Source organism: Grampus griseus (genome assembly GCF_964374135.1).
Source record: "Grampus griseus genome assembly, chromosome: 1".
Classification (NCBI taxonomy): Eukaryota; Metazoa; Chordata; class Mammalia; order Artiodactyla; family Delphinidae; genus Grampus; species Grampus griseus.
In genome coordinates this window covers 169,034,936-169,059,246 of record NC_139017.1, presented here as the reverse complement: position 1 = coordinate 169,059,246, position 24,311 = coordinate 169,034,936, and the positions used below count along the sequence as shown (strand labels likewise).

Genomic DNA, 24,311 nt, shown 5'->3' with positions numbered 1-24,311 from the left:
GTAAGCTGACTTTCCTTCTCCAAGTCTCCCCATCAGGGAAAGCACGGAGAGGAGGACCAAATGGGGTCACAGGGGAAAAGTCCTCCAACATAGCTCCTGCCCTTACACCTGGGTCTGGCGTGAGGCTCGGTGGTGGGCTGTCACCACGGGAGGCCCTAGGCGATGCACTGCGTTGTGAAACACTCAGGATTTCTGCCACCCCCCAAGCCCCTAAAGGAACAGAGCAACTGCTTCTCGAGGCCCGTGCTTGGGACCCTGATTAACTCGTCTAAAAGGGATGAAACCCCAACAGACGTTTACAGACAACCCGGCAGTGCTGAATGTCAGCCTGGGCAACGAGGCGGGGCAAACACCACTTCTTTCCCGACCTATTTTTTACACCATAATTATCAGCACTTGCGCCACCTATAAGTCTTCCAATGGACTGTTTAGGGCCTTCCTGTCTAATAAGGCAGCCGCTAGTCACACATGCCTACTGGAACTTCAACTCACGTGGCACAAGCCAGGTTTCATGTGGTCAATAACCACGTGGGGCCAGTGGCTGCCGAAGAGGACAGAGCAGGTTCAGAACATTTCCACCATCATCTCAGAACGTTCTACTGGGCAGCACTGGTCTGGTCTGAGTGCAAAGTGGCCTCCCCGCCATGGTCACCTGTATCCTGTCTATACCTGAGATTGGCCTGTGAGCCTCAGGGGCCGAGAAGCTGGGGACCCGGGCCCTTCTATTCAGCACATCCAATCCCAGTGGACTGCGGACACCCCAAGTCAGCAATACATCCCGGTAACAGAGCTCCTGCCCTCACGCCGCCATGGCCCCAAATGCCAGGGCTGCAAGGATGACACGTGGCCAGGTCAGTGAGGTGGTATGGGAAACGAAAACCGGAAGTGCCCACCAGGGCGTTATCAAAATCCCAGTGTCTGGAAAAATACTCAGGTGCTGCAGTGGCCATGGAGGCCGGCAGAGCTGCAGGTGAGGTCGGGCTCTGGGCGGTTACAGAGACCAGGTGAGCGAGACCGTGGGAGCCGCTCTGGGCTGACACCTGGCACACACCCGTGCAGACCTGCAGAGCCTGCAGACCCCAGGCTGTGCTGACACTCCAAGTGTGGGCCCTCTGGTTGCGGATCCAGCTGCAGGGGCTCTAGGATGCCTCTGTGGGTGACCCCTGCCCCAGGCCATCTTCGGAACCGTCAGAGTAGGGGCCCTGGGTCCGCCCCCTTAACCCTGAACATGCTGCTCAGGGCTCCATCTGGACAGATGTGTGCTCAGCCCATTTGCAAAAGGGCCAGCCCTTCACTCCCCTAAATGAGAGACCTGTGAGTTTCCTGATCCGTCCAAAGCACATGCCAGTTCCTGGCTTCATAAACTCCAAACAGGTGGGTTTCTTAGGCCAACGTCATCATGGGGCTTGGAGCCCACCTTCCCACCCTAGCCCACCGTTAGCCCCTAAACCGCCTTGTGGAGAAATCCATCAGGAATAACGGAAGATGCTGTGTGGACCCCTCAGGATCTTTCCTGCCTGCGGACAGGACTCAGTGATATCACAAAACCCTACATGGCACCTGCGTGAGAACTGGGGTGGGTTAGCAGAAAGTCTCTTGACAAGGTAGTGAACAACTTCCAGTGGTTAAAAACGGTTCTGCCTCTCACTTCTTTTTAACTAGCTCTTTTTTTTTTTTTTTTTTTGCGGTATGCGGGCCTCTCACCGTTGTGGCCTCTCCCGTTGAGGAGGCTCAGCGGCCATGGCTCACGGGCCCAGCCGCTCCGCGGCATGTGGGATCTTCCCGGACTGGGGCACGAACCCGCATCCCCTGCATCGGCAGGCGGACTCTCAACCACTGCGCCACCAGGGAAGCCCTTAACTAGCTCTTTTTTACATGAACTAGCTGCAGGCCCCTGGTTAAGGAACACTGATAGTTACTGTCAAAGCTAACATTAGTCAGTTTCCCGCACGCAGAGGCACCAAGTGTTTGACACGGATTAATCCGTTGAACCCTGACGACATCCCTCCGTGGCGTGATTGTTGCCCCATTTTACATATGAGAAAGCTGAGGCACAGAGAGGTCAAGCAGCTCCAAGATACATAACCAGCAAGTGGGCAGAAAGGGGCCTCCTCACGGTGACTAGGGTGGGATGCAGCTGGGTCTTAGGAAGATCCGAGAGGCCCAGCCTGAAAACCCTGGGGCTCCTTCTCCTTTGCCTCTGCTCCTCTAAGAGTTGGTGTCCTGCATCTTTCAACAGACCCGCTTCCTTAGTTTCTCTCATCCTCTGTGGGGAGGTGTTCAATGCCCTCCCCACAGCTCCCAGCCCCGCAAAGAAAGATGCTTGTGGCTGGTTCCAAGTTTCCAGGGCAGGTAATTCCGACTGGCCCAGCTGGGGTCAGGTGCCCATCCCTGGACCCAGCATCCCTCAGGTAGCAGCACCACACGACTTCAAAGGCTGCCCTGGCTCACCGCATGGGGGCAGGCGAGGAGCTCATCAATTTGAGCAGACACGGCCCCCCCAGACGCCCACTGCGCCTCTCTACCTCGCATGGAACCCTCAGTGCTTTGTTCCAAGCTGTTCCCTGGCCTCCCAGGCCACCCACCTGCTGTGGGCTCCTCATCGTGGCCCTCCACCCACCTTCCCATCCCAGCTCCCTGGCTGCCCAGGGGAACCAGGCCCTCCAAACATCTATGTCCAGACTCACTTCTTCTGTCAAGCCCATACTCCTAATCCCTCCTCTGTCCTGAAATCAGAAAGCCTTCCAGCGAGCAATGGGCTTTTCCGGAAAGTCTCACCCTCCTTAACCCCCTCCAATGGCTCCCTGGGCTCTTGGAAGAGGCTCTTAACCACAGCCAACAAGAACCACACGTGGGACTTCCCTGGTAGCACAGTGGTTAAGAATCCGCCTGCCAATGCCGGGGACACGGGTTCGGGCCCTGGTCCGGGAAGATCCCACATGCCGCGGAGCAACTAAGCCCGTGCGCCACAACTACTGAGCCTGCGCTCTGGAGCCCGCAAGCCACAGCTACTAAGCCCGCGCGCTGCAACTACTGAAGCCCGCGAGCCTAGAGCCCGTGCTCCGCAACAAGAGAAGCCACCACAGTGAGAAGCCCGTGCACTGCAACAGAGTAGTCCCCGCTCACTGACTCACTGACGCAGCCAAAAATAAACACATAAATAAATAAACAAAAGAACCACACCCGAACCCTCTGGCCCCACCGGCTTCCTCTCTGTTCTGCAGCTCACCCAGCCCCCTCCTGACTCTGCACCCACAGACCCCTCTGCTGGCGATGAGTCCCCAGCCCATCTTCATCCCTGGGGTTCAACTCAGATGTCACCTCCTCAGAAAGGCCTGTGGACCACCTCGTCTTACGTGGCCTCGCATCTCCAGCCCATCACCTGTGCCTTCCACAGCCCCTCTCACCATCTGGAATTGTTTGTTTCTTTGCTGACATGTACACCAATCTCACTCTCCCCTAGGTCAGCACCATGAGGGCAGAACCATGTGCCATGCTCACCGCTGTGTCCCAGTCCTAGGTCTGGGGCCGAGGAGGCTTGGATGGATGAATGGATGGATGGGTGGGTTTTATTATCATGATTTACAAGTACCCCTCCTAGAAAGAGCTAAAGTCAGCCTTTTGGAAACTGTTTTCCAACTTCAAACAGGTTTCTAGCTAATAATGCCATAGAGGAAACCACTTCGTTTACATACCGTGGCATTTATTTTGCAACTGGTTCCATGTGCACAAAGCTGGAAACTCCCTATGTATCCATAACATCAAAACGTATATATAGGGCTTCTCTGGCGGCCCAGTGGCTGAGAATCCACCTGCCAATACAGGGGACACGGGTTCGATCCCTGGTCTGGGAAGATCCCACATGCCACGGAGCAATTAAGCCCATGCGCCACAACTACTGAGCCTGCGCTCTAGAGCCCGTGAGCCACAACTACTGAGCCCGCGTGTCGCAACTACTGAAGCCCACGCGCCTAGAGCCCATGCTCCGCAACAAGAGAAGCCACCGCAGTGAGAAGACTGCACCGCAAAGAAGAGTAGCCCCCGCTCGCTGCAACTAGAGGAAGCCTGTGTGCAGCAACAAAGACCCAACACAGCCAAAAATAAATAAATTAATTAATTAAAAAAAAAAAATGTATATATGTGTGTACACACACAAAGACACACATACACTTCCCTTTTGTTCATAGCCAAGGTGCATATTTGCTTTAAGCCTTTCTGGGCTAAAACTGTCATGACCATAACAAGGGATAAAAAGGGATGGGGTGGTGCCTCTGCCTGGGGTTGGAGCAGACCCAGGGGTTCACCCTCAGGCCACCTTGTAGGGAAGCACCGCAGACTTCCATTCAGCCGTGAGTCCTGGTCAAGATCCCCAACTGTCACCAAAGAATGTCACTCTCACTCTTGAACAGACTGGCAGCAGTAGGGGTGCCATTTCTTAACTGTCAAGCCAGACTAGATGCCTCCCAGAGACTTGCTAGGAAAGGCAGGCTGTCTTATCGCTGTCCCATTATCCAGCAAAATCCCCGCGGAGAGAAAGACTTAAGGAGAATGCAGGAGGGACACGCAGACCAGCTACTGCTCTGGCCGGGGCTCTGAGAGGCCTGCCAGGGCCAGAGAGGCAAGAGGGATGAGTGGAGAGGGCTGGGCTGGGGACTGGAGCCGCTAGAGGGTCACCCCACATGCGGGCTCAGAGGAAGGCCACTTGTGTGGCCACATCTTCCTTCTCTCAAGAGAAGTCAGACATTTGAATTTGTACATGAAATCGCCCCATGTTTAGGTTTTGGAAACAAAGCTACCAGCTATCGATTTGCAGCCTGAGCTCTGGATGGAAAGCCCACCCCAGCAGTGGCCATGGGGCCTGCAGGGCGACCTCTGGGCATCCTCAGGCACTGGGCTTTGGTGACATCCTCAGCCCACACGACAGTGTGTGAGAAGCAGCCCCACGAAACATCCGTGCGTGAGACATGTGACTCTTGCGGGGATCTGTCACGTCACTGTGTCCTTCTGACACTTTCAGGAGAAATTTCCCTCTGGGCCCAGTATCAGAAATGGCTGTGCTTCTCCTACCACACAGTGGGGGATTTATTTCAGGAACACTCTGACTAGGGCAAATGATGTGTTCTCCTCTCCACTGGAGACCAGGAGGCCTAAAGGCAAGTCTGTGGCCATCTCCAGCAAGTGCCTAGGGCCTCAGGATTTTGTGACCAGCAGGTCACAGCAAGAATATTATCTTGCTGCCATATACTAATTAACACTCTGCTTTGAAATCCCCTTTAGACAAAGTCAGGGTGTGAATGAATTCACTTGAATCAAAATCAAGGGGATATGGTTCTGGGGAAACTGCATCCATCATCCCTGTTCCGTATCTAACTGTGCCACCCCAGGAGGGTCACTGATTGTCTCTGAGCTTCTCCCCTGATCTGCAAAATGGGCAGCTAACCTCCTGCTCTTCCAGTCTCCAAGGGGGTTGGCAGGGACTGAGGGAGGAGCTTGTGCAGAGGGGACAGGGTCTCAACAGATGTGTCTGTGGTTGGAGTCTGGGCTCCAACAGGAGGGCTTCTAGGAGGAGGTGACACCTGGCCACGCCCTGGGTGCTTACCTTTGCTGAGCTCATTGTCAGCTAGACCACTGGTTCCCAAATACAGACCAGGACTTTGGTGACTGTCTTTCTTTGGAAGGATTATCTTTTTTTTTTTTTTTTTAAGTATAGTTGATTTACAATATTGTGTTAGTTTCAGGTGTACAGCAAAGTGATTCAGTTATACATTTTTTTTTTCAGGTTATTTTCCATTACAGGCTATTACAAGGTATCGAATATTGTTCCCTGTGTTAGACAGTGCATCCTTGCTGCTTATCTACTGTATATATAGTAGTGTGTACCTGTTGACGGAAGGATTCTCTTTGATTCTGACATTCTACCCTTGCTTCCTACTCCCTAGGCTGGTGAGCGGGTCAACTTTTCCAAAGCGATGGCAAAGCTGGGGACAGCTGCTGTTTTTAACTTCTTGGCAGGTGCAATGTTGGCACCTTTTACGAGAGTCCCCTAAGACTGCCTTTGGAAGTTTTATACCGGTGCACGGAATTCAAAATCTTGCAGGGACTCTTAAGTCCTTTTGGAGGCAGAGACCCCATGTTGCATGCTTATGTGCTGCCCGAGAGAGACCCCAGATTCAGGGGAGAGGCTGAGCCCTGCCCGCCCACTGGACTTACAGACACCTGGTACCGCACGTCCGAAGTCCACACCTCCTCGTCCCCCACCACGCACGGGATGGCTTCCGTCCGGCCCTTCAGCTCCTTCAAGGCCTGGGGAGAGGAGGAGAGGTCAGATGAGCACTTCCTTCGCCTCTACTCCCCGCCTAAAACACCGATGCAGAGTCTGCCAAGGCAGATGCCCAGGAAGGAATGGAAATGAGGAGGGGGCTGGGCGGGGTCTGTGGTCAGAGACGCTGTGATTGCTCCCCAGGGGCGGGGGCAGACTCGGCTCCCACACTGTCACTTCCTGTCCTGCAGGAAGGTAAGGCCAGTGTTGCCAGGTTTTCCCATTAGAGAAAAGATTTAAAAACCCGTGTCTGACACTGGCAATTAACGGGAGCTTTTTTTATTTTTATTTTTTGGCCACACCTTGCGGCTTTGCGGCTTGTGGGATCTTAGCTCCCCGACCAGGGACTGAACACACGCCCTCATCAGTGAAGGCGCAGAGTCCTAACCACTGGACTGCCAGGGAATTCCCGGGAAAATGTGTTTAAGCATAAAATATCTGTGGACTTATGACCCCTGACCTGGCACCCCAAAGAGACCCAGGTTGCCACCCTGCTGCTCCTAGGTCCCCCACCCCCCTCCAGATGCACAGCTCTCCCCAGATTCCCAGTTTCCTCCCGTGGCTGGGAGCAGAGGCAAGAGGGCGTGGGTGGCTGTCGGCACAGAGAGGTATCATGGGGGCTGCTGAAGGCCGTCTCTGCCCCAGGCCCTACACCACTGGGTGCCCCCCACCCTCCCATTACCTTCTGCAGTGCCTCTCGCTCAGGGCTGCCCTGCGTGAATGCCAAGACGGGCTCATTGGCCACCTTCAGGGAGGAGATGTGCTTCCAACACAGCCTGGGGAGCGAGGGTGGGGAACAGAGGTGGACAGGTCAGCAGCGGCCACCACCAGCCCCAGCCCTTCTGTCTCTGACAGGGGGTCCTAGGTTGGCCCAGCATCTTGAAATCCAGGGCAACTATAGAACTGGGGGACAAGAACCAGCCTTGGGATCCAAAACCCAAGTTCAAGTCCAGATCCTGTCACTTTGTGTCCTCGGGCATGTGACCTGCCTCCTCTGAGCCTATTTCTCCACCTATCAAGTGAGAATCATCATAGAAGCTCACACGGTTGCCTGAAGTTTTTTTTGTTTTCTTTTGTTTTGTTTTGTTTCCCGGCCGCACTGCCCATCACATGGGATCTTAGTTCTGCGACCCGGGGTTGAACCTGTGCCCCCTGCAATGGAAGCGCAGAGTCCTAACCACTGGACCACCAGAGAAGTCCCTGGTTGCCTGAAGTTTAAATTCATAGGTGCAAAACCATGGCTTAGTGTTTTGCACATAGAGAAGTCTTATTCTCCCTTTATTTCCCCACAATGCAGACTTTCTTCCGAGTTACTTCTTTCTCTCAGCAGGAAAGTCAGAGCATTCCAGAGCTCGGTCTCATCAGAATGTGAAACAGCTGAGACTCCCTTGGCACAAAGAGCTGAGCTCCGGGTGGGCAAGAAGCGCCAAGAGGTGGGCCGTGAACTTGGAGGAGTACTCTGAGCTCGGTTCACAGACACAGGGAGAGCTGCTGTTGGGGTATGGGCTCTGATTCCTGGGTACTGAGCTCCAAGAACTTGTTCTGCAGATGCCATTCAACCTTAACCTGTATGACCTCACTGATTAATGCCCACCAGTGGCCTCCACCCCTAATGTGTCTGGAGGTCCCAGGGTGGGAGGACAGGTGGGTAAGAATCAGTCATTCCACTCACGGAGGGAGAGAACAGACTTGTGGTTGCCAAGGGGGGAGGGGGTTGAGGGAGGGATGCAGTGGGAGGTTGGGAGTAGATGTGAGCTACCGTACGGATATACGGATAAACAATAGCAAGGTCCTACTGGATAGCACAGGGAACTATATTCAATATCCCGTGATAAACCATAATGGAAAAGAATATTTAAGAAAAGAAAGTATATATATGTATAACTGAATCACTTTGCTGTACAGCAGAAATTAACACAACGCTCTAAATCAACAATACTTCAATTAAAAAATTTTTTTGTTCATGAAGAATTATTGTTCACAAGTGGTCCCAAATAAGCCACACAGTATTCTATTGTCTTAATACTGGTGAAAATGGTATATAAACAAAATAACATACACTTAAATGAAAAGAGTTGTAAGTACAGCCTTAAAATTTTTCAAAAACAAAAGAGTCAGGCATTCCAGAGCTGGAGGAACCCCAGTGGTGGGACTTCCCCTCCAGGCCTCAGTTTCCCCATCTGTAAATGAGGACAACAGTGAGGACAAAGGCCACCTAGGGCACAGGGGGCACATGAGATTTGATAACACCATCGTGGCATCCCAAGGGCCTCGCCAGTGGCTCGGTGATAGAAATCGGGTAATTTTGATCCTATAAGTAAGACTAGATCAAGATCAAGAGAAACCTGGATTTGAATCCAGAAAAAGCCAGATCTATCTCCCCTGGTGTCAACACCCCACGGGCAGCACCCGTGGGTGGACGAGTCGGATAACTGGTCGCCGAGGTAGGGAGGACACACACCTGGGGGACCATAGGACCTCCAGAGATGAAGGTGTTGGAAAGAACCTGTCATAGGATTTGGGTTATAGAGGGGTAATTTGGGGAGGGTTAAGGAAGCTGGGGCTGGCTCTGGATCAGGAAGCTCGGCAATTCTACAGTGGGGTGAAAGAGTAGCAGTTCCTCACTTGGCGAGGGGGGGATGCCTGGTACTTTGGGGGTGGCATGGTGACCTCTGTGCTTAGACAAAACTATAGAGGGCCTGTTCTGTCCACTTCATCATGGCCTCCGGTGACCTTGTCTGAGGCTGGGTTTCTGCGAGGTTGTTTATGCCCAAGAGATCCAAACACAACGGCTACGAGTACTGGGCACTTTTTTTTCTTACTCACTGAGACCGGGTCTGGGGGCTCAAAGACCCAGCCTGGGAGGCCAGGAGGAAGGACACAAAACCAGGGGCCGTGAGGGCAGATCCTTCATTGATTCTACAAGGTTACTACTGGGCACCTGCTCCGTCTCTGGAGACAACAGCGGTGACCAAGACAGCAAGGCCTGTGGTTGCATGCAGCTGACCTCCAGTGGGGGACGCGGGTAAGAAAGGAACACAGCGGTGACCAAGGGGACAGGAAAATGAGGAACGGGAAGGGCAGGGCTGCTTCAGCGGGGGTGGTCAGGGAGGGCCTCTCGGAGGAGACGACCTCTGTCAGAGACCTGAAGAAGGTCTGAAAAGAGCTGGAAAGAGCGTTCCAGACAGAGGGACAAGCAAGGGAAAAGGCCCAGAACAGGGAGCATGAGTCAGGAAGAGCAGAAAGGGGCCTGTGCGGCAGAAGGGGAGGGAACAGACTGGGGGGGTGGGTGGCGGGGCCGGGCGCCCAGGAGGGCAAACTGAGCCTTGGGGCTTTCTCCTGCCCCTCCCTCCAGGTCCACCCCAGCCCTACCCACCACACCCAAGGAAGCCAGCAAGCCTCGGGCCCCACCCTTCCCCAAACAGAGGAAGAAAGGTGAGGCTCCTCCGCCCTCTGTGGAGCTGTGTGACCTTCAGCTGGATTCCTCGGTATAACACGGAGACTCCCATCTCCTGGGGTTATTCTGGAGATCTGAAGAAATAATAATGCAAAGCTACACGTGTGCCCAAAACCTGAAAATCCACACGGCCCCCTTCCACCTACTGCGGTGGGGAAGAATGCGGAGGCCAGAAAATGTCAGCGGCCACAGGTCTCAACAGCCCGGCAGGAAAGGGGAGGGTGGCGTCTACTCCTCCACCCCCCACCACCTGGAAGGTTCCAGATGCCTCTCTCTGGGCCTCAGTAGCAGCGCACCACCACAAAGCAGTGAATCAGATATCACCTGGTCCTCTTCAAGCCAGGAGAGAGCCCCTGCGTGCTGGGCTGGGAGCCAGAAGCGGGGCCACCCAAGCCCCCTCTTGACCCCAAGTCCTGGCGGGTGTGAAAAGCAAAGGCTCTGGAAGCAGACAGAGCCCGGATGGACCCCCACACCTGCTCGAGACCTCAGCACATTATTACAAACTCCGCAGGCCTCTGTTTCCTCACCTGAAGAATGGGTGACACCATGTTCCGCACAGGGTCACTGTAAGGATGACAAGCCTTGCCTCTCCTCACCCTTCCTGCTCTTAGGTTTTCCTAAGAAACTGTAAAGGTCTTCCAGAATGTTTACTCCACCAGGCCAGGCTTTCAAAGGCAAAATGGTTCCCAGACACCCCCGAGGATCAGGGGCTGGCCTGGGGGCTCAGCAAACACTGCTGGAATAAACGTAGCCCCGTATCCCACCAGGGCAGAAGTTCAAAAGGTAGCAGCTACCAGCCCTCCTCTCCCTGTTCCCTCCCAAGCAACATCAGAACCAGAAATCCTACAGGTCTCCCCCAACCTTCCCCAGGGCAGAGGTCCACTGTGACCTCAGGATCACATGCCCCCGTGGCTTTCCCTCTGCCTGGAAAGTCTCCAGGCCCCGGCCCCACTATCCATCACTCTGAACATAGCTTAGGGAACAGAGACTAGTTCAAAGATCAGCCTGAGTCAACAAGAGCCAAAAATAATCCAAGGATGTCTGACAAACTTTCTTTTTCTTTTTTTTTGGCTCATGTGCCCTTTGGGATAACATGAGCACCCTTCCACTGGCTCAGGGAAAGGCAGCGTGAACCACTTGCAGGACATGGGGCCTCTACAAGGATCTGCGAGGCCCTTCTAGGCAGGACTGTATTCCCATTCATTCATTCATTCATTCAGTCAGCACATGTCTATCCCCCATGGCAAGGATGCAGAGATAGCTCAGATGAGGTCAAACAGCTCACCCAAACCATGTGTTCATCACACCTGGCAGGTGCCTGGCTCTGGGACACAGAGGTGAATCCAACCCAACCTTCTTAGGGCAGCTCTCAGCCCTCCCGCTTCAGGAAAGAAGCATACAGCAGAGTCTGAATTTGACTCAGTTTCCCCTAACAACCCGGGGTGCCCCTTCTGCTCACCTGAGGACTTCACGGCCTGGGCCTGAGACCCCAGCTGCCCCTCCTCACCCTCGGCAGGTACCAGGATCTGAGCTAAAAAGGCTGCAACGCCAAAACGTAGGCTGCAACACCAAAACATAGCCTGCAGTGGGTGAAATTTAGAGCCTGCAAGCTCTGAAATTTACAAAGGGGAAAACTGAGGGGGCTGCTGCCAGGGGCTGAGCTGCCAGGGGCTGAGCTCCCAGGCCACCCCTCGGCCTCCACCCTGGTCCAAGGCACCATCAGCTTTTGCCTGGACAACTACAACAGTCATTCCGGCTCCACTGACTCCAAGCTCCTCTCAAAACTGCTGGAATAAACTTAGTCCTGCGTCCCACCCAGGGCAGAAGGTCAAAAGGTAGCAGCTACTGGTTTTCATAGTCTTAACATGAAAACATGATCAACACAGAGAGACGGAGGGTAAGTGCTCGGCTCGTAACTTAGTGGCTTCCCATTTTCTTCTACAATAAAGAATCAGAATCCTGGGACTTCCCTGGCGGTCCCGTGGTTAGGACCCCGCGCTTCCATTGCAGGGGGCACAGGTTCAATCCCTAGTCCGGGAACTAAGATCCCGCATGCCACGTGGCACGGCCAAAAAAAGAAAAGAATCAGAATCCTTACTGAGGCCTCCAGACTCATTTCCCATCACCCCCCACCCCCTCCCACCTCATCTGCTGCAATCCTGCCACCCTGGTCTCCCCACTCCACCCCACTCCCATCTCCCTCTGCAGGGGATACCAGCCTCACCCTGCCTGGATGGGACCCCTATCAGATCATCTCACAGGTGACAACCCTCATTACAGAGCTCTGATTGTCTGTGCTCCCACACTGCCCAGACCACAGTAAGCATATGAGAAATACCTTTAAAACAATTAACACACAAGTGGACGCCAGGCCCCCGGGACGGACGGGACTCCCAGGCAATGTTCTTTTGCTGGATGCAGGTCCCCAGCGGCTGGGGTCAGGGCAGCCAAGGCCAAGGAGAGGACTAGAAAGGAAATTGTCTTTGCTTCATTCAGCTTCCAGGCTGTTATCTGGGACCTGATAAGACCAATTCTCCTTATCACTGAGATAAGGCACCAGTGATGGAGGTGAGCTGAGAGAAAGTACAGAGCCCAGGGCAGGGCCAGAAGGGAGGGGCCTGAAGCCCAGGCTGAGCTGCCCTGGAAAACTTCAAAGAACTTTTCTGAAGCATTTACGGCATGCCTCTGGCATAGTGCTAAGTGATGAGCGCATTGAATCCACCCTACAAATGTATTACCCTGCGAACTCTTATTACACCTATTGTACAGGGAGGACGCTGAGGTTCAGAGATTAAGGGCTCATGGTCACAGCTGGTGGAGTGACGGTGCAGGATCGGAAGCCAGGTTCCCTCACTTAGGAGACACGCTTTGGCAGAAGCATGGGGAGCATCTCAGACACCTTTGGCCTGCTGATGGGACAGGTTCATCCTCCTAACCGCCCAGCTGGCACCTCCTCTCTTCCCACTGGAGCAAAGAGGCCACCCTGAGGTGGGGAGGGAAGCTCAGGGCTTTCACTGCATAACAATGCCCGCTAGTGGGGAGGGGAAATAATGCTTGAAGCAACACATTACGTGTTCTAGGTGCTGGCCACTCTTCAAAGTGGTTTTCGCATATGAATTCGTTTATTCTCCAAGACAATTCCACTATTCTCTTTCTTTTCCACGCGGGAACAAGAGGCAGCACAGAGAGGTTGAGCAACCTGCCCAGGGCCACACAGCTGCTAAGAGGTAGAGCCAGGATCCACCCGGGCTCTCCTGTGGGCCATTCCAACAGCAACTGTTCAGCACCTGCTGTGTGCCCAAACAGGTGCTGGGCACCGGAAGCCAAGTTCCCCAGGGTCCGTGTGCTGGTGCCGACTGCTGCCTGAGTGGGGATTCTGACACCTTTAGAAGCAAGTATTATGATCATTGTAGGTTCTACTTATTCTTTTACTCAACTTATTCACAGAGCGCACAGAGTCCCAGGCCCCCACCAAGCCACTTGTCACGTCATCTCTAACCCTTGCGCTCCGTGCCTGTTAATAGGAGTATTCCCATTTTACAGACAGGGCATTGAAGGGCCAAAGGAGAGCTGCCTCGGCACGGCCACAAAGTGCTGGGCGAGCATGTGCTCACCAGGGGAGGACATTCCAGGCAAGAGGCACTGCCCTGGCCACCGCTTGGAGGAGTGAAAGGGCAGAGTCTGTCCAGGGAATGGTGGGAGGTACCAGGCCCCCGCCCTGCACAGCCTCTGCCCATCCCAGGGGCGGGCAGGCTGGGACAAGCACTGGGGGGTTTTGAAATGGGGAAAATTAGACAGGCTGGTGGGCTGAGAGGGGTCCAAAGTTACCAGGATTTCTGCAGGGGAATTCCAGCCCGCAAGCCCCCTGACACTGGGGGGGTGCTGAACTGGAGTCACCTCTGGACCCCGGCACCCAGCAAGGTCTGATACAAGAGTATGTAAGGGACAAAAATTAACATTTATTGTAAGCTTCCTATGAGCCCGGGTTAGTTCTTTTTTTTTTTTTTTTTTTTTTTTTTTTTTTTTGCAGTACGCAGGCCTCTCGCTGTTGTGGCCTCTCCCGTTGCAGAGCACAGCCTCCGGAAGTGCAGGCTCAGCGGCCATGGCTCACGGGCCCAGCCGCTCCGTGGCATGTGGGATCTTCCCGGACCGGGGCACGAACCTGTGTCCCCTGCATCGGCAGGCGGACTCTCTCAACCACTGCGCCACCAGGGAAGCCCCCCGGGTTAGTTCTTTTATTTATTAAATTTATATATAAATGTGCATCTTGGCTGTTTCCAAAGAGAATTTGCAGAGGACACCCATGAAAAAGTTAATGAAATAGAGAAAAGGGCAGGCAGGTCAGGGCCAAAGGAGACAAAAGGCAATCAATTGGGAGGTCTGGTGTTTACCAGCTTAAGGCCTTGGACAAGTTTTCCTTAACTTCCACAGGCCTCAGCCGTTTAATCCGTGAAGTGGGGATAGTAACACCCACATCATAGGTTGCTGAGGAGCTAAGTAACATCATCCACGTAAAAGGTAAATGGTAGCCCGTAGTGACCATTCCTGGGCCATCCGTAAAGGCCAGGTGTTTGTCATGATTGTCTCCCAGACTGGTTGTGATAAATCTCTGTTGGCAAGTAAGGAATCACGTGATCGTTCTTTCATTCACCAAACGTTTGCTGAGGGTTACCAGGTGGCAGTCACAGTTCTAGGCCCTGGGGACATATAATAAGGTAGAGAAGTCTCAAGTGAAAAAGCAAGCTACAAAAATGGATTTGCAGGGGAGCCCATTTTTATGTTATTTTTCTAAAGCATATATACTCCTGGAATATTAAAAGGCTAGTAATCAAAGTGACAGCAGTGGTTACCTCTGTGTGGTGAGCTGCCAGGCAATTTTTTGTAACCCTTTTTTGCTTTATCTGTACTTTGTACAATGGACACCTACTAATTCAATAAAAAGAAAATGTACAATCAAGAGTATGTTTAAAAATTGGTTGAGATTCCTGGCACTCCAGGCAGAAAGGGAAACACTAGAGAACAGCACCCATCCCAGTTCCCCAAGAGATGGTTTTTCTCAGCTTCATGTACAGGACACTGAGAGATATCACTAAACATGTCCTGAAGCTGTCTCTCTGTACATGCAGACACGGCATGCCACAGGAGTGTTCTAAGTATCTGTCGACTAAATGAACAAGTGACCAAACACCGAAACTGTTCTTCTAGAACCATGGCTCTCAACTAGGAGTGATTTTGCCCCCCAGGTGACAGCTGGCAATGTCTGGAGACATTATTTTGTTGTCACGACTGGGGGATGCCCTGGCATCTGGTGGGTGGAGGCCAGAGACGCTGCTAAACACCCTGCAATGCATAGGGCAGCTCCCACAGCAAAGCATTATCAGACTCAAATGTTAATACTGCCGAGGTGGGAAACCCGGTCTGGGGCAGCCGGCCAGCTGCTGTATCTGAAGAAGTAACCTGAACTGGCAGATCTGGTTGCAAAACGCTTTCTCGGATTGCAAAATGCTTTTTCTCCGCTCAGGAGGCTTTGTAATCAAGAGCATGAGTCTGGAGTCAGACTGACTGCGATTTTAGTCTCACATTTGTCTGAACAGGCAGATAAGTTTCCCATCTGTAAAATGGTAATAATACAGGGCTTATCTGCACAATCAGGCCTATGGTACTTGATTGCTTGATAGCTATTGCTGTTATGAGCTTTTTTTTTTTTTTTTTCAGAATAGGGATTTCTTTCTACCAGATATTAGAGGGGTTTTTGTGTTTTTTTAATGTTTAAGGCTTCCTTCCCCATTACACTGAAAACTCTTGGAAGGCTCCCATCCACGTGTAAATCCCCTGGGTACACCCCCCCACCCCCCCCACCCCCCGCCGGCCCGCAGCGTTTAGCAAAGCACGTGCACACGGCAGGTACTCAGTAAACAGGTAAATCTATGTGGCTTCCATCTAGGGTCTGAGAGGGATGGTCTCAGAGTGCAGGGAGAGGCCTGCAAACAGGACCACGCTGAGGGTGTAGTGAGCATGGCCCCCGTCCTCAGTTTGGAAAAAGAGCCCTTCCTGGCCATGTCCTCTTCCCTGTCCCACTCCCCCATAGAGAATACACAGCAGCGCTGGGACTCATCCATGCCCAGGGCACCCCTGCACCAGCCCTTAGGACACTGATTAACTCAGAAAGGGCATAGCTCAGCAGGCGAGACGTAACTGGTGAGTCCTAGAGGTCAGGCAAACACTGGGGGCAGGGGCTGCCCAGCTCTGAAAGGGAGATGGACAGAAACACGGGTCCATAGGGGTGCAGCCTCACCAGACTGTGAGCCCCTCTGGGGCAGGATCTGTGTGCCACCTACCTTCTCCACCAAGCCCAGAGGCAGAAAGGGGCTCTGAGAACATTTGTCGCTGAGTGGGCAAGGGTCCGGGAACCCAACTCCACAGTGCGGGGGTTTGCAAATCTGGGTTTGCAGGGCAGCTCCGCTCTGAAACTGCACCTTGGTGTCTTCATCTGTAATTTGGAATAACAGCTACCCCCAGGAGAAGTTTAAATAAGAGTGATAATGATGGTCATGATTAATAGTAACTGGGCACTGCCTACGTGCCAGGCACTGTTCAACACACTTTACATGTAGCAACTTATTTATTAATTATCACAATAAGGCACATACCCCAAGTGCGTAGCACAGGTTTGGTACGTTCTACGCACTCCGTAAGTATTATTATTCCACCTATCAGAAGAAAGGGGTCCTTTTCTCTGCCCAACACAACTTTTAAAAAGGGGAAGGAGAAAAGAGAGAAATAGAAATGCCGGTAGACAGAAGAGAGGGAAGACCCAGGGAGGGTCCTGAATGTGAGACCGAGGGTGGGGAGGTGAGAAGCGGGGTGTGCTAAAAATAGAGGTGTCCTGGGAGGAAGGCACTGCACTCCGGCGGTGGGCAAATTTCGAAGATCCAGCATCAGGAGAAGGAGAAGTGATTAAGTGGCTAATTTCTAAGCGTGGGAGCCAACAGGGCACCGAGGCACCCCCACCCCGCAGCAGGATTCGGGAAGGGGGTCCCCCTAGCTGAAGGAAGAACTTTGGGAGACGAGGGTATAGCAATGGGAGGCAGGCCTGCGTGGGGGTCGGGCGGCATCAGAGGAAGTGACCCCCGGCGGAGGGGAGGCCCTAGGAAACCCGGCGAGGGTCTGGCAGGGAGGGAGTCCGGCTCGGGGGCGAGGGAGCGCCCAACGACTCCCGGGACCCCGGGGCAGCAGGCGCCGCGAGGGGCCTCCCCAGGCCTGGTACTCACTCACCCGGCAGCCCTCCACGGGCGAGTCAGCAGGGCACGGCGGAGCGCGGGCGGCGACAGCAGCAGCATCTTGAGCTTTCGGCACTGCTGTTTGCTGGACCGTTCGCCCCCGGAGCGGCTCTACTGCGCTGCCCCGCCCTGAGCGTACCACCTCGGCTGGCGGGGGGAACACGTCACCCCATCCGTCCTCCAAGCCAGGCTCAACCGAAACGCCTCTGTATTTACCTTCTGCTAATAAAATAATTACCTTTTTAGGGCATGATAAAGGACGTTATGTGACATAGGGCAAAATTGCCCGAAAGAGAAGCCTTGAAATGTACACACTTCCCCCTCCTCTCTTTATGGTATGACCCAGTCGCCCTCCAAAGGGGGCCGAGGGCAAAAGGGAGTGAGCTCCATCGACCAATCAGAATGATACATGGAAGCTCCTGGACCAATCAGAGGGGCGGTCATGTAGCAGTCTCCTTAGGCCGGGATAGAGGGGCTGAAGCAGCCAATAAGAGAGCGGGAATAGGGCACGTGTGAGGAGGCGCGGAAGGACAGCGGGTCTGCCAGTCAGGGACAGCTAGAGTCCCAGCCCTACCACTCTCGCTGTCTTTGGCCAGTGGCTGCTAGACTATTCGACCGTGCAGGGCTGCATAGCGGCCAGCCCCCCACCTCAACTCGGGGGCTGCAGCCCCTGGAATGAGCCTGCTGCCCCTGGCTCTAGCCTCCTGGTTGGGACTCAGCCGCCCTCCACCTCCCGGCCTGGCGCGGGGCCACCCAGCTTCCTGAGGCCTAGCGCTTAGATAAATCAGCCTGCTTCTTTGCAGATTACGATCAATAAAAGATAAAACCGGAGCCAGTCTATGCTCAGGCTTTCCTTCAAAGCCTATGGACGCGGAACCAGTTGCTCCTGTGCTTTATTTTTGCGCCCCGCACCAAAATTTGAATTTTCGGGGAAGTTTTCTGCCTGATGAACACGTGAACGTTATTTAAAACTCGGTTTCTGAAGTCTTCCAGAGGATGGAATCTTAGGGACCCATTCGATTCCTAAAGTACTGTTACAGCTTTTCTAACGCTCCCTTCTAATATATCTGTTTATATTTCCTCTAGCAGCGTGTACCGAGAACTTGCTTAGGAGTCAGAGTTCAGTTGCTGATCATGGTTTCTCCCTATGACAAGGGCGAAATACGTAATTTTTCCTGGGCTTCAGTTTCCAAGCCTGTAAAGTGGGGATAATAATACCCACCTTAGAACGCCCTCATTATTTCATGCTACTCCTTTCTCCAGGAGGGCACACTCTTTAAGGCACTTTGGAGAATTTAAACAGAATGGGGAGTGGGAAAGGAAACTACAGTCGTCTCTCGGTCTTGGTGGGGCCTTGGTTCCAGGAGCCCCCGCAGATACCAAATTCACGATGCTCACGTCTCTTACATAAGGTGGCACAGTACAGTCAGCCTTCCCTCTCCAAGGATGAGAAACTTGCAGGTTTGGAGAGCCATTTGTACATTAAGCACAAGTCTTAGAGATGGTAAAAAGTTAATTGGAATTGGCAGTGGCTGTTTTTCTTCATCCTTGAAGAAAACCCTAGTCATGGGCCCAGTTCACACAGGTCAATGTCTCCCTGAATTCAGCCATTAACAGAAAGAAACTAGAATATTGGACAGTGTCAAATCCAGAGCCTAGGAGGTAGCCTTTCAAGGGCACTGTGAGGAGGTTCATGAAATGGGGTCGATTGATTAACAGGACCTCAACTCCAAACCAGGCTATGCCAGTTATTCAGTCTGTGATCTCTCTGGCTCTCTTCCCCTTCTGTAAAATATGTATAATAATTTCTGCTTTAACTACTTGTGAAGATTTTATTGTGAGATGCAAATATAACAGGTGATGTGAAACTTCCCTATTTGATCACTAATCAGCTAATTACTTTAGTGGTTATGTGGCCCACCATCCTCTTGCCCCTCCCCATCACCTCTTTATCCTTAATTTTTTTTATCCTTAATTAAAAAAAAAAAGGCACCATCAATTCTAAGACATTTCACTTTATTTAAAAGAAGCCAATATACAGGATATAAAGGGCATGATATTTACAACAGTACAGTAAACAGGTTGGTTTCCGGTAGGATCAGTAGTCTTTCAATGAATATAAACCCCCCGTTCCCCTTGACGCTAGACCCAGCTGGCAGACAAACAGCAACAGTGGGGTAGGATGGGACTTCAGGATAGAAAGTCTCCCTGGATGGGGCTAAAAATCAGGTAGATGCTAAAATGTCCACGAAGGGGTCTGTGGGTGGGGTTGCCTTTGCCTCATCTCTTTGAGGGCTTGGCAGAGGGAATGGTGAGGGATTTAGCCTGAGACTAACAAGCAGCCCACCCAGAGCCTGGAAATCTTCCACTCATGGAAAATTCCCTTCCAGAGAGAATCTGCCTTTACTGACACCCACCTGGCTGCTTCCAGACTCCCTACTCTAGGAGAGTGCCCTCTAGAACCAGAGCTTGGTGTCTCAAGGTGGAGGACCCAGGAAGCTCCCAGCACCCTAGTTCCTCATCCAGGTCCCTGGAAGAGCACAGCAAGGACTGCATCCCAGGCCTTGGCCTGGGGTTGGCACAGCCAGGGCTGGGCTGTAGGCATCTCATGGCATTTGCACTCCTGCTCCAGCTGCCTGACAACCTTGGACCCACGGAGGCCCAGGCCCCAAGGAAGCTGTGGGCTCCGTGAACCAACAGCCCATTGCCACCCACACCCTACTGCTTCTCAGCTCTCTCCAAATACAGCCGACCTGGCAATGGATCTTGGCAGACCAGAGTTTGAGCAACTAATCGGAGCCCACCTTCTGAAGCAGAGCTTGTCCCCTACCTAGTGCCCCCCTTCCCTCCCACCACCCACCTCCGTTCTGAATTCCCCACTGTCCACCCACTCCCACAAGTGCCCAGCCCCCTGGACTTCCAAGGACCAAGGAGCTGGGGGATCAAGGGAGAAGGAAATGAGGTGAGGGGTGACCTACACTCTGCTGAAGCCACTCATGGGTGTGGATGAGTAGGTGGTGATGATGCGGAGACAGGTGAGGGGTACTGATTATATTAAATCCAGCAGCAACATGCATCTTGTCCACAGAAAAATGCTGGGCTACCATAACTGCCTACCCTAGATTTTAAAAAAAAAGTTCATAAAAATAGATGAGAGTCTCTTCCTTTATAAATAGATTACATTTAGCTTAAGTTACACCTTATATGATCCCCTGCCCCACACCCTCTCCCCCATCCCAAGCCAAAGTGGTCTGATTCTCCACAGGTCATATGAGCTACATCCACAGAACTAAATCCATGATGGACAGGCCCGTCAGACACCTCTAGACATACTGCCACAAGAAAAAAAAATGTGTTTACTTGCAAATCATTTTTTTCCCTGTTCAGAGTCTCAGAGAAGTATGTGTATGTGTGTGTGTGTGTGTGCTCCACAACCAGGGAGCCCAAAGGAAGCTACTCTCCCTGTCCCTCCCCAATCCTCTCTTTTTATAAAACCCCCCAAAATAGGAGAGTGAGAGAGGGCAGCACAGGAGAGCCCATCTGAGACCAATTCTAAAATACCAATGTCAATATGACACTGGGCTGAGAAATAGAAAACCAAAATTACGTATTTACATCTTTACAAAGGATGGACCAGTTCATCCCAACTGGACCTGGTGCTGCCCCAGCGAGCGTTGGGGTCTTTCTCGGCAAGCTGTGGGCCCATGGCAAGGGTACAAGCGGGGCCCACTGGCAACTAACTCAAAAAAGAACTTGGTGGGGAGGGAGGCAGCCAGGCCAAAACCAGGATCGCACCCTGAAGGCAGGTCACTAACACTCTTGTTGTCCCCCCATCCACCAGCCCCAAGTCCTTGCTCCCCAGCGAGAACAGCTATTGAAAACCAGCAAGATGGATCTTTCTGGCCAACATCTGACTCTGGCTCCTGCCATTTCCATACTCCCCAGATAAATTCAGAGTACGCTAGTCCCCAAAGACAAATATCCTATGTATCCAAGGGGGAAAGCAAAAATAATACCATTGGACAGCAATCACCATGGTAACCTTAGTTACCCCCCAATACTTACATTGTTGCCTAACTGTCTTAACTCTAAAGATAGGTCTGTCACCCTCCCACCACCTTGAGGAAAAACCCGGGGCAGGCCTCCACTCTGCCTACCTGTCCATGGAATTCAATGCCTCCCTCACCCTGGGCAGAGGAGGCCTGAGAGGCGGCCAGTTTCCCAGCCTCCCAGAAACGGAAAATCTTTTCAGCAGCTGAGGTCCAAGCCCAACTGGCTCTGATAACCTTTGGTTAAACTAAAACTAAAACTAAAACAACAATAACAATAATGACAATAATAATCTGATATGTTTGAACCCTGTAACCTTGAGAACAAGTGTCAGTGAGGAGGAGGGGAAGGGGTGATCTCTCCTCCGAAACCTCGTCCCTCCACGTACCCAACAAGGGACTATTTGGCTAATAAGAGATTCTGGGAATGGAAGACTTTCAGCCAGACTTTCACAGGGAAAGAGCAGGAGGTTCCTCCACAATAACAACAACAAAAAAGGAAAAAACTCACAATAAAGGCCACCAAGTTCTGATAAATAAAATTACACACAATCACTAACAATCTCCTCTCTCTCCATATATATATATTTATATAATATGAATATTATGTACAACGATTTTAAGACTGAAAAACAGGTGGGGGAAAACGGAAGAGAGAGGAAGTCCTTACAGATCACTGGTACCCTGGGAGAGAAAAGACAGCGGGCCTGATCTACACAAGGCCAGATTTCCCCCTCTGCCTGCAGACACAAGCAGTGGGTAGCAAGGAGCTCTGGTCCTTGGGCACATTTTGCTCCTCTGACCTCCAGGGGGAGCTCCTGGGCCAACAAAAACAAAAATCAGCAATCACACCCACAGTAGTGAGTCCAAAAAGAAATTTAAAAAACGAGCAAAGCTGGCTCTGCTGGCCCCAAGCTGAGATCTGGGGGTGGCCGCCACACAGTGCCCTTTGACTCAGGCCCTCTCAAGTCTGGGGAGATATGGCTCAGCTGAACTCCCCGACTGGTCAATCAGTGAATTATGGAAAAAGGTGAGCTTATGTCCATGAGCAGAACAAGGACGGCTCTCACTCGAGCTCCTCCTCTCACCACCTCCTCTGCCAGCAGCCCCCGCTAGCTCCCTCCCCTTCCCTTCCCAACGCCTGCCAGTGGCCAAAGAGTGGGCCACTGCGGGCACCGTGGAGAAGCAAGATGGCGGCGGACGGTACCGACCCAGCTCCGAGGTGGAGGGGCTAGATACCAGGCCTGGCCCCCTCCAGACTTTCTCACAGAGAAATTACAGATCGATAACCCCTTACTGTTGCCTGGGAAAAACATCAAGTCATCAGGGCAATAAGAGACCCGCTCCCCAACCCCAACCCACAGAGGTCCCAAGAAAGCAAGCAGTCAGGTGGCCGAGGGCCTTACGGGGCCCAGGCCTCACTAACGACCTTGACCAAACTCCCTCCCAAGTCAGTGCTCACCCCCAGAGGTTGCGAGAGAGATCGCCCTAGCTTCCTCCCTCCCAGCTCCAGGGGAAAACCAGGGATCTAGGAGAGGGCCTACCTTCCACAATGGTATAAGGCAAGCTGCTTTTTTTTGTTTTGTTTTGTTTTTTGCATAGTAGTTTAAACACAGTGAGGTTCCGCCTTCCCCCACAGTGCCTTGTCCCTCTGCTTTGCCACTCGATCCAGAAAGAAAAGAAAAATTTGTCTTCCCTCCCTCCTTCCATCTTTTCTCTCTTTCAGCTCCCAGGCCTGGAGAGCTTGCAAAGGCCAACAGCTCCTTCCTGGGGGGAGGTGGGCCATCCCAAGTCCAACTCCAGCAGAGGAGGGAGGGCAGAGCTTCTGGCCAATCAGAAGAGCAGGTGGGAGGGTAGAAAATGGCATTGTACCACTCCAGGGGCCCCCCCGCCCTCACCTTAGAGTTTTGTATAAAAACACCTGCTAGGAATAATTCTTTGGAGCTCAAAGTGGCTCAGCTTAAGGGAAAAGGCACAGTTAACACTGCATCGTCCGGACAGAAGTCTGTATCTGTAATGTGGAGAACAATAGAAATTGACAGCACCATTCCTTGGGTGGGTGGATGGAGGAGGGGCACTGGTTGGTGGTGGGCGGAAGGAAGGAAGGAAGCAGCGGTCCCTTGGGGCCTCCAGAGAAGGGAGGGCATAGGAAGTCTGCGTGGCGAGGGCTGGAGCCCCACTTCCTGGCCCCGTGGGGAGAGGCGGGCAGAGGCCCCATCACCAAGACCACCAGGCACGGGCTGGGGGACCTCAGTCATCAGCTGACCATGGGCTCCACATCTGCCTCCCGCTCAAACTCATCCTGGATCTCGTCTGTACTTCCTGAGTCGCTGCTGGCCATGGAGCTAGGCGACGGTGAATTCCTGGAAGGCACAAGAGAATGGGGGACATCAGAGGGCAGCCTGAGGACCTCTGAAGGGATTCAAAGAGCTGGAAAGATGGAGCAGCCATTCCTAGAAAACCTAGCCTCAGAGGGGGATCCTGCCCCGAGGCCCGCCCTTGCACCACTTGCCTTAGAATCTTCAAAGCCCAGGAGCTGAACATGGCTATAGAGACCTATTGGGACGCCCTGCACCCGCCTCTGTAATTGCTTGGTCCTGAGAGCTCCTTGGGAGCAGAAACCACGGGTCAAGCTCAGTTTTTACACTCCCATCACCTAACACACGTCTGGACAATTAACTCAGAGCCCAAAGGGAGGCCACACAGGACAGTGGTTTTGAATCCTCACTCTATCACTGCTGAGCTGGGGGGCCTGGCACAAGCTATTTTCCCTGCCTACGGGGCGCTCCTCCATCCCAACAATGGAAATAACAACAGTGGCTTCTGGGAATCAATGAGCTAAAGGTGACATGCTAATAAGCCCAGGGCCACACACACGCAACCTCCCCCTGCCTCTCCCTCTCTTACAGCCCAAACAACGGCCTGCAAGACTGTCGTCATGATAAGAGAACAATTATAATTAATGTATCTGTGCTCGATGCCAAGCATTTTATGTGTATTATCTCATTTTATTATTAGCATGTCTGTCTTCCCCGAAAGGCTGCGTGTTCCTTGAGGGCAGGGGCTCTGTCTTGGTTCTGGTGTCCCCCAGCAAATAAAAGAGGCCTGATGCATGTCAGTCTCCCGGGGACAGACCCACATGGCCTCGGGTTGGAAGACGGGAAAGGAAGGAAAATGGCTTCCTAGGGACACATGTGAGCCCCGGC

At 52.7% G+C, this 24,311-nt stretch overlaps 2 protein-coding genes across 3 annotated transcripts in view; both read right to left on the bottom strand.

Moving 5' to 3' along the window:
• Positions 1–17,161, bottom strand: part of ALDH4A1 (aldehyde dehydrogenase 4 family member A1) — a 32,424-nt gene extending 15,263 nt beyond the window's left edge. The window contains exons 1-3 of the mRNA XM_082651182.1: positions 17,052–17,161; positions 7,002–7,095; positions 6,211–6,303 (exon numbers count right to left, since the gene is read on the bottom strand). Of these exons, the coding sequence (XP_082507308.1) occupies positions 6,211–6,303; positions 7,002–7,095; positions 17,052–17,116 (252 nt within the window). The 5' untranslated portion in view covers positions 17,117–17,161. The remainder of the gene's footprint in view (positions 1–6,210; positions 6,304–7,001; positions 7,096–17,051) is intronic.
• A 6,201-nt stretch (positions 17,162–23,362) lies between these two features.
• Positions 23,363–24,311, bottom strand: part of IFFO2 (intermediate filament family orphan 2) — a gene marked incomplete at both ends in the record, with an annotated part of 44,497 nt that continues 43,548 nt past the window's right edge. For both annotated transcript variants that reach the window (XM_082676005.1, XM_082676006.1), the window contains one exon: positions 23,363–23,468. In XM_082676005.1, the coding sequence (XP_082532131.1) occupies positions 23,363–23,468 (106 nt within the window). The remainder of the gene's footprint in view (positions 23,469–24,311) is intronic.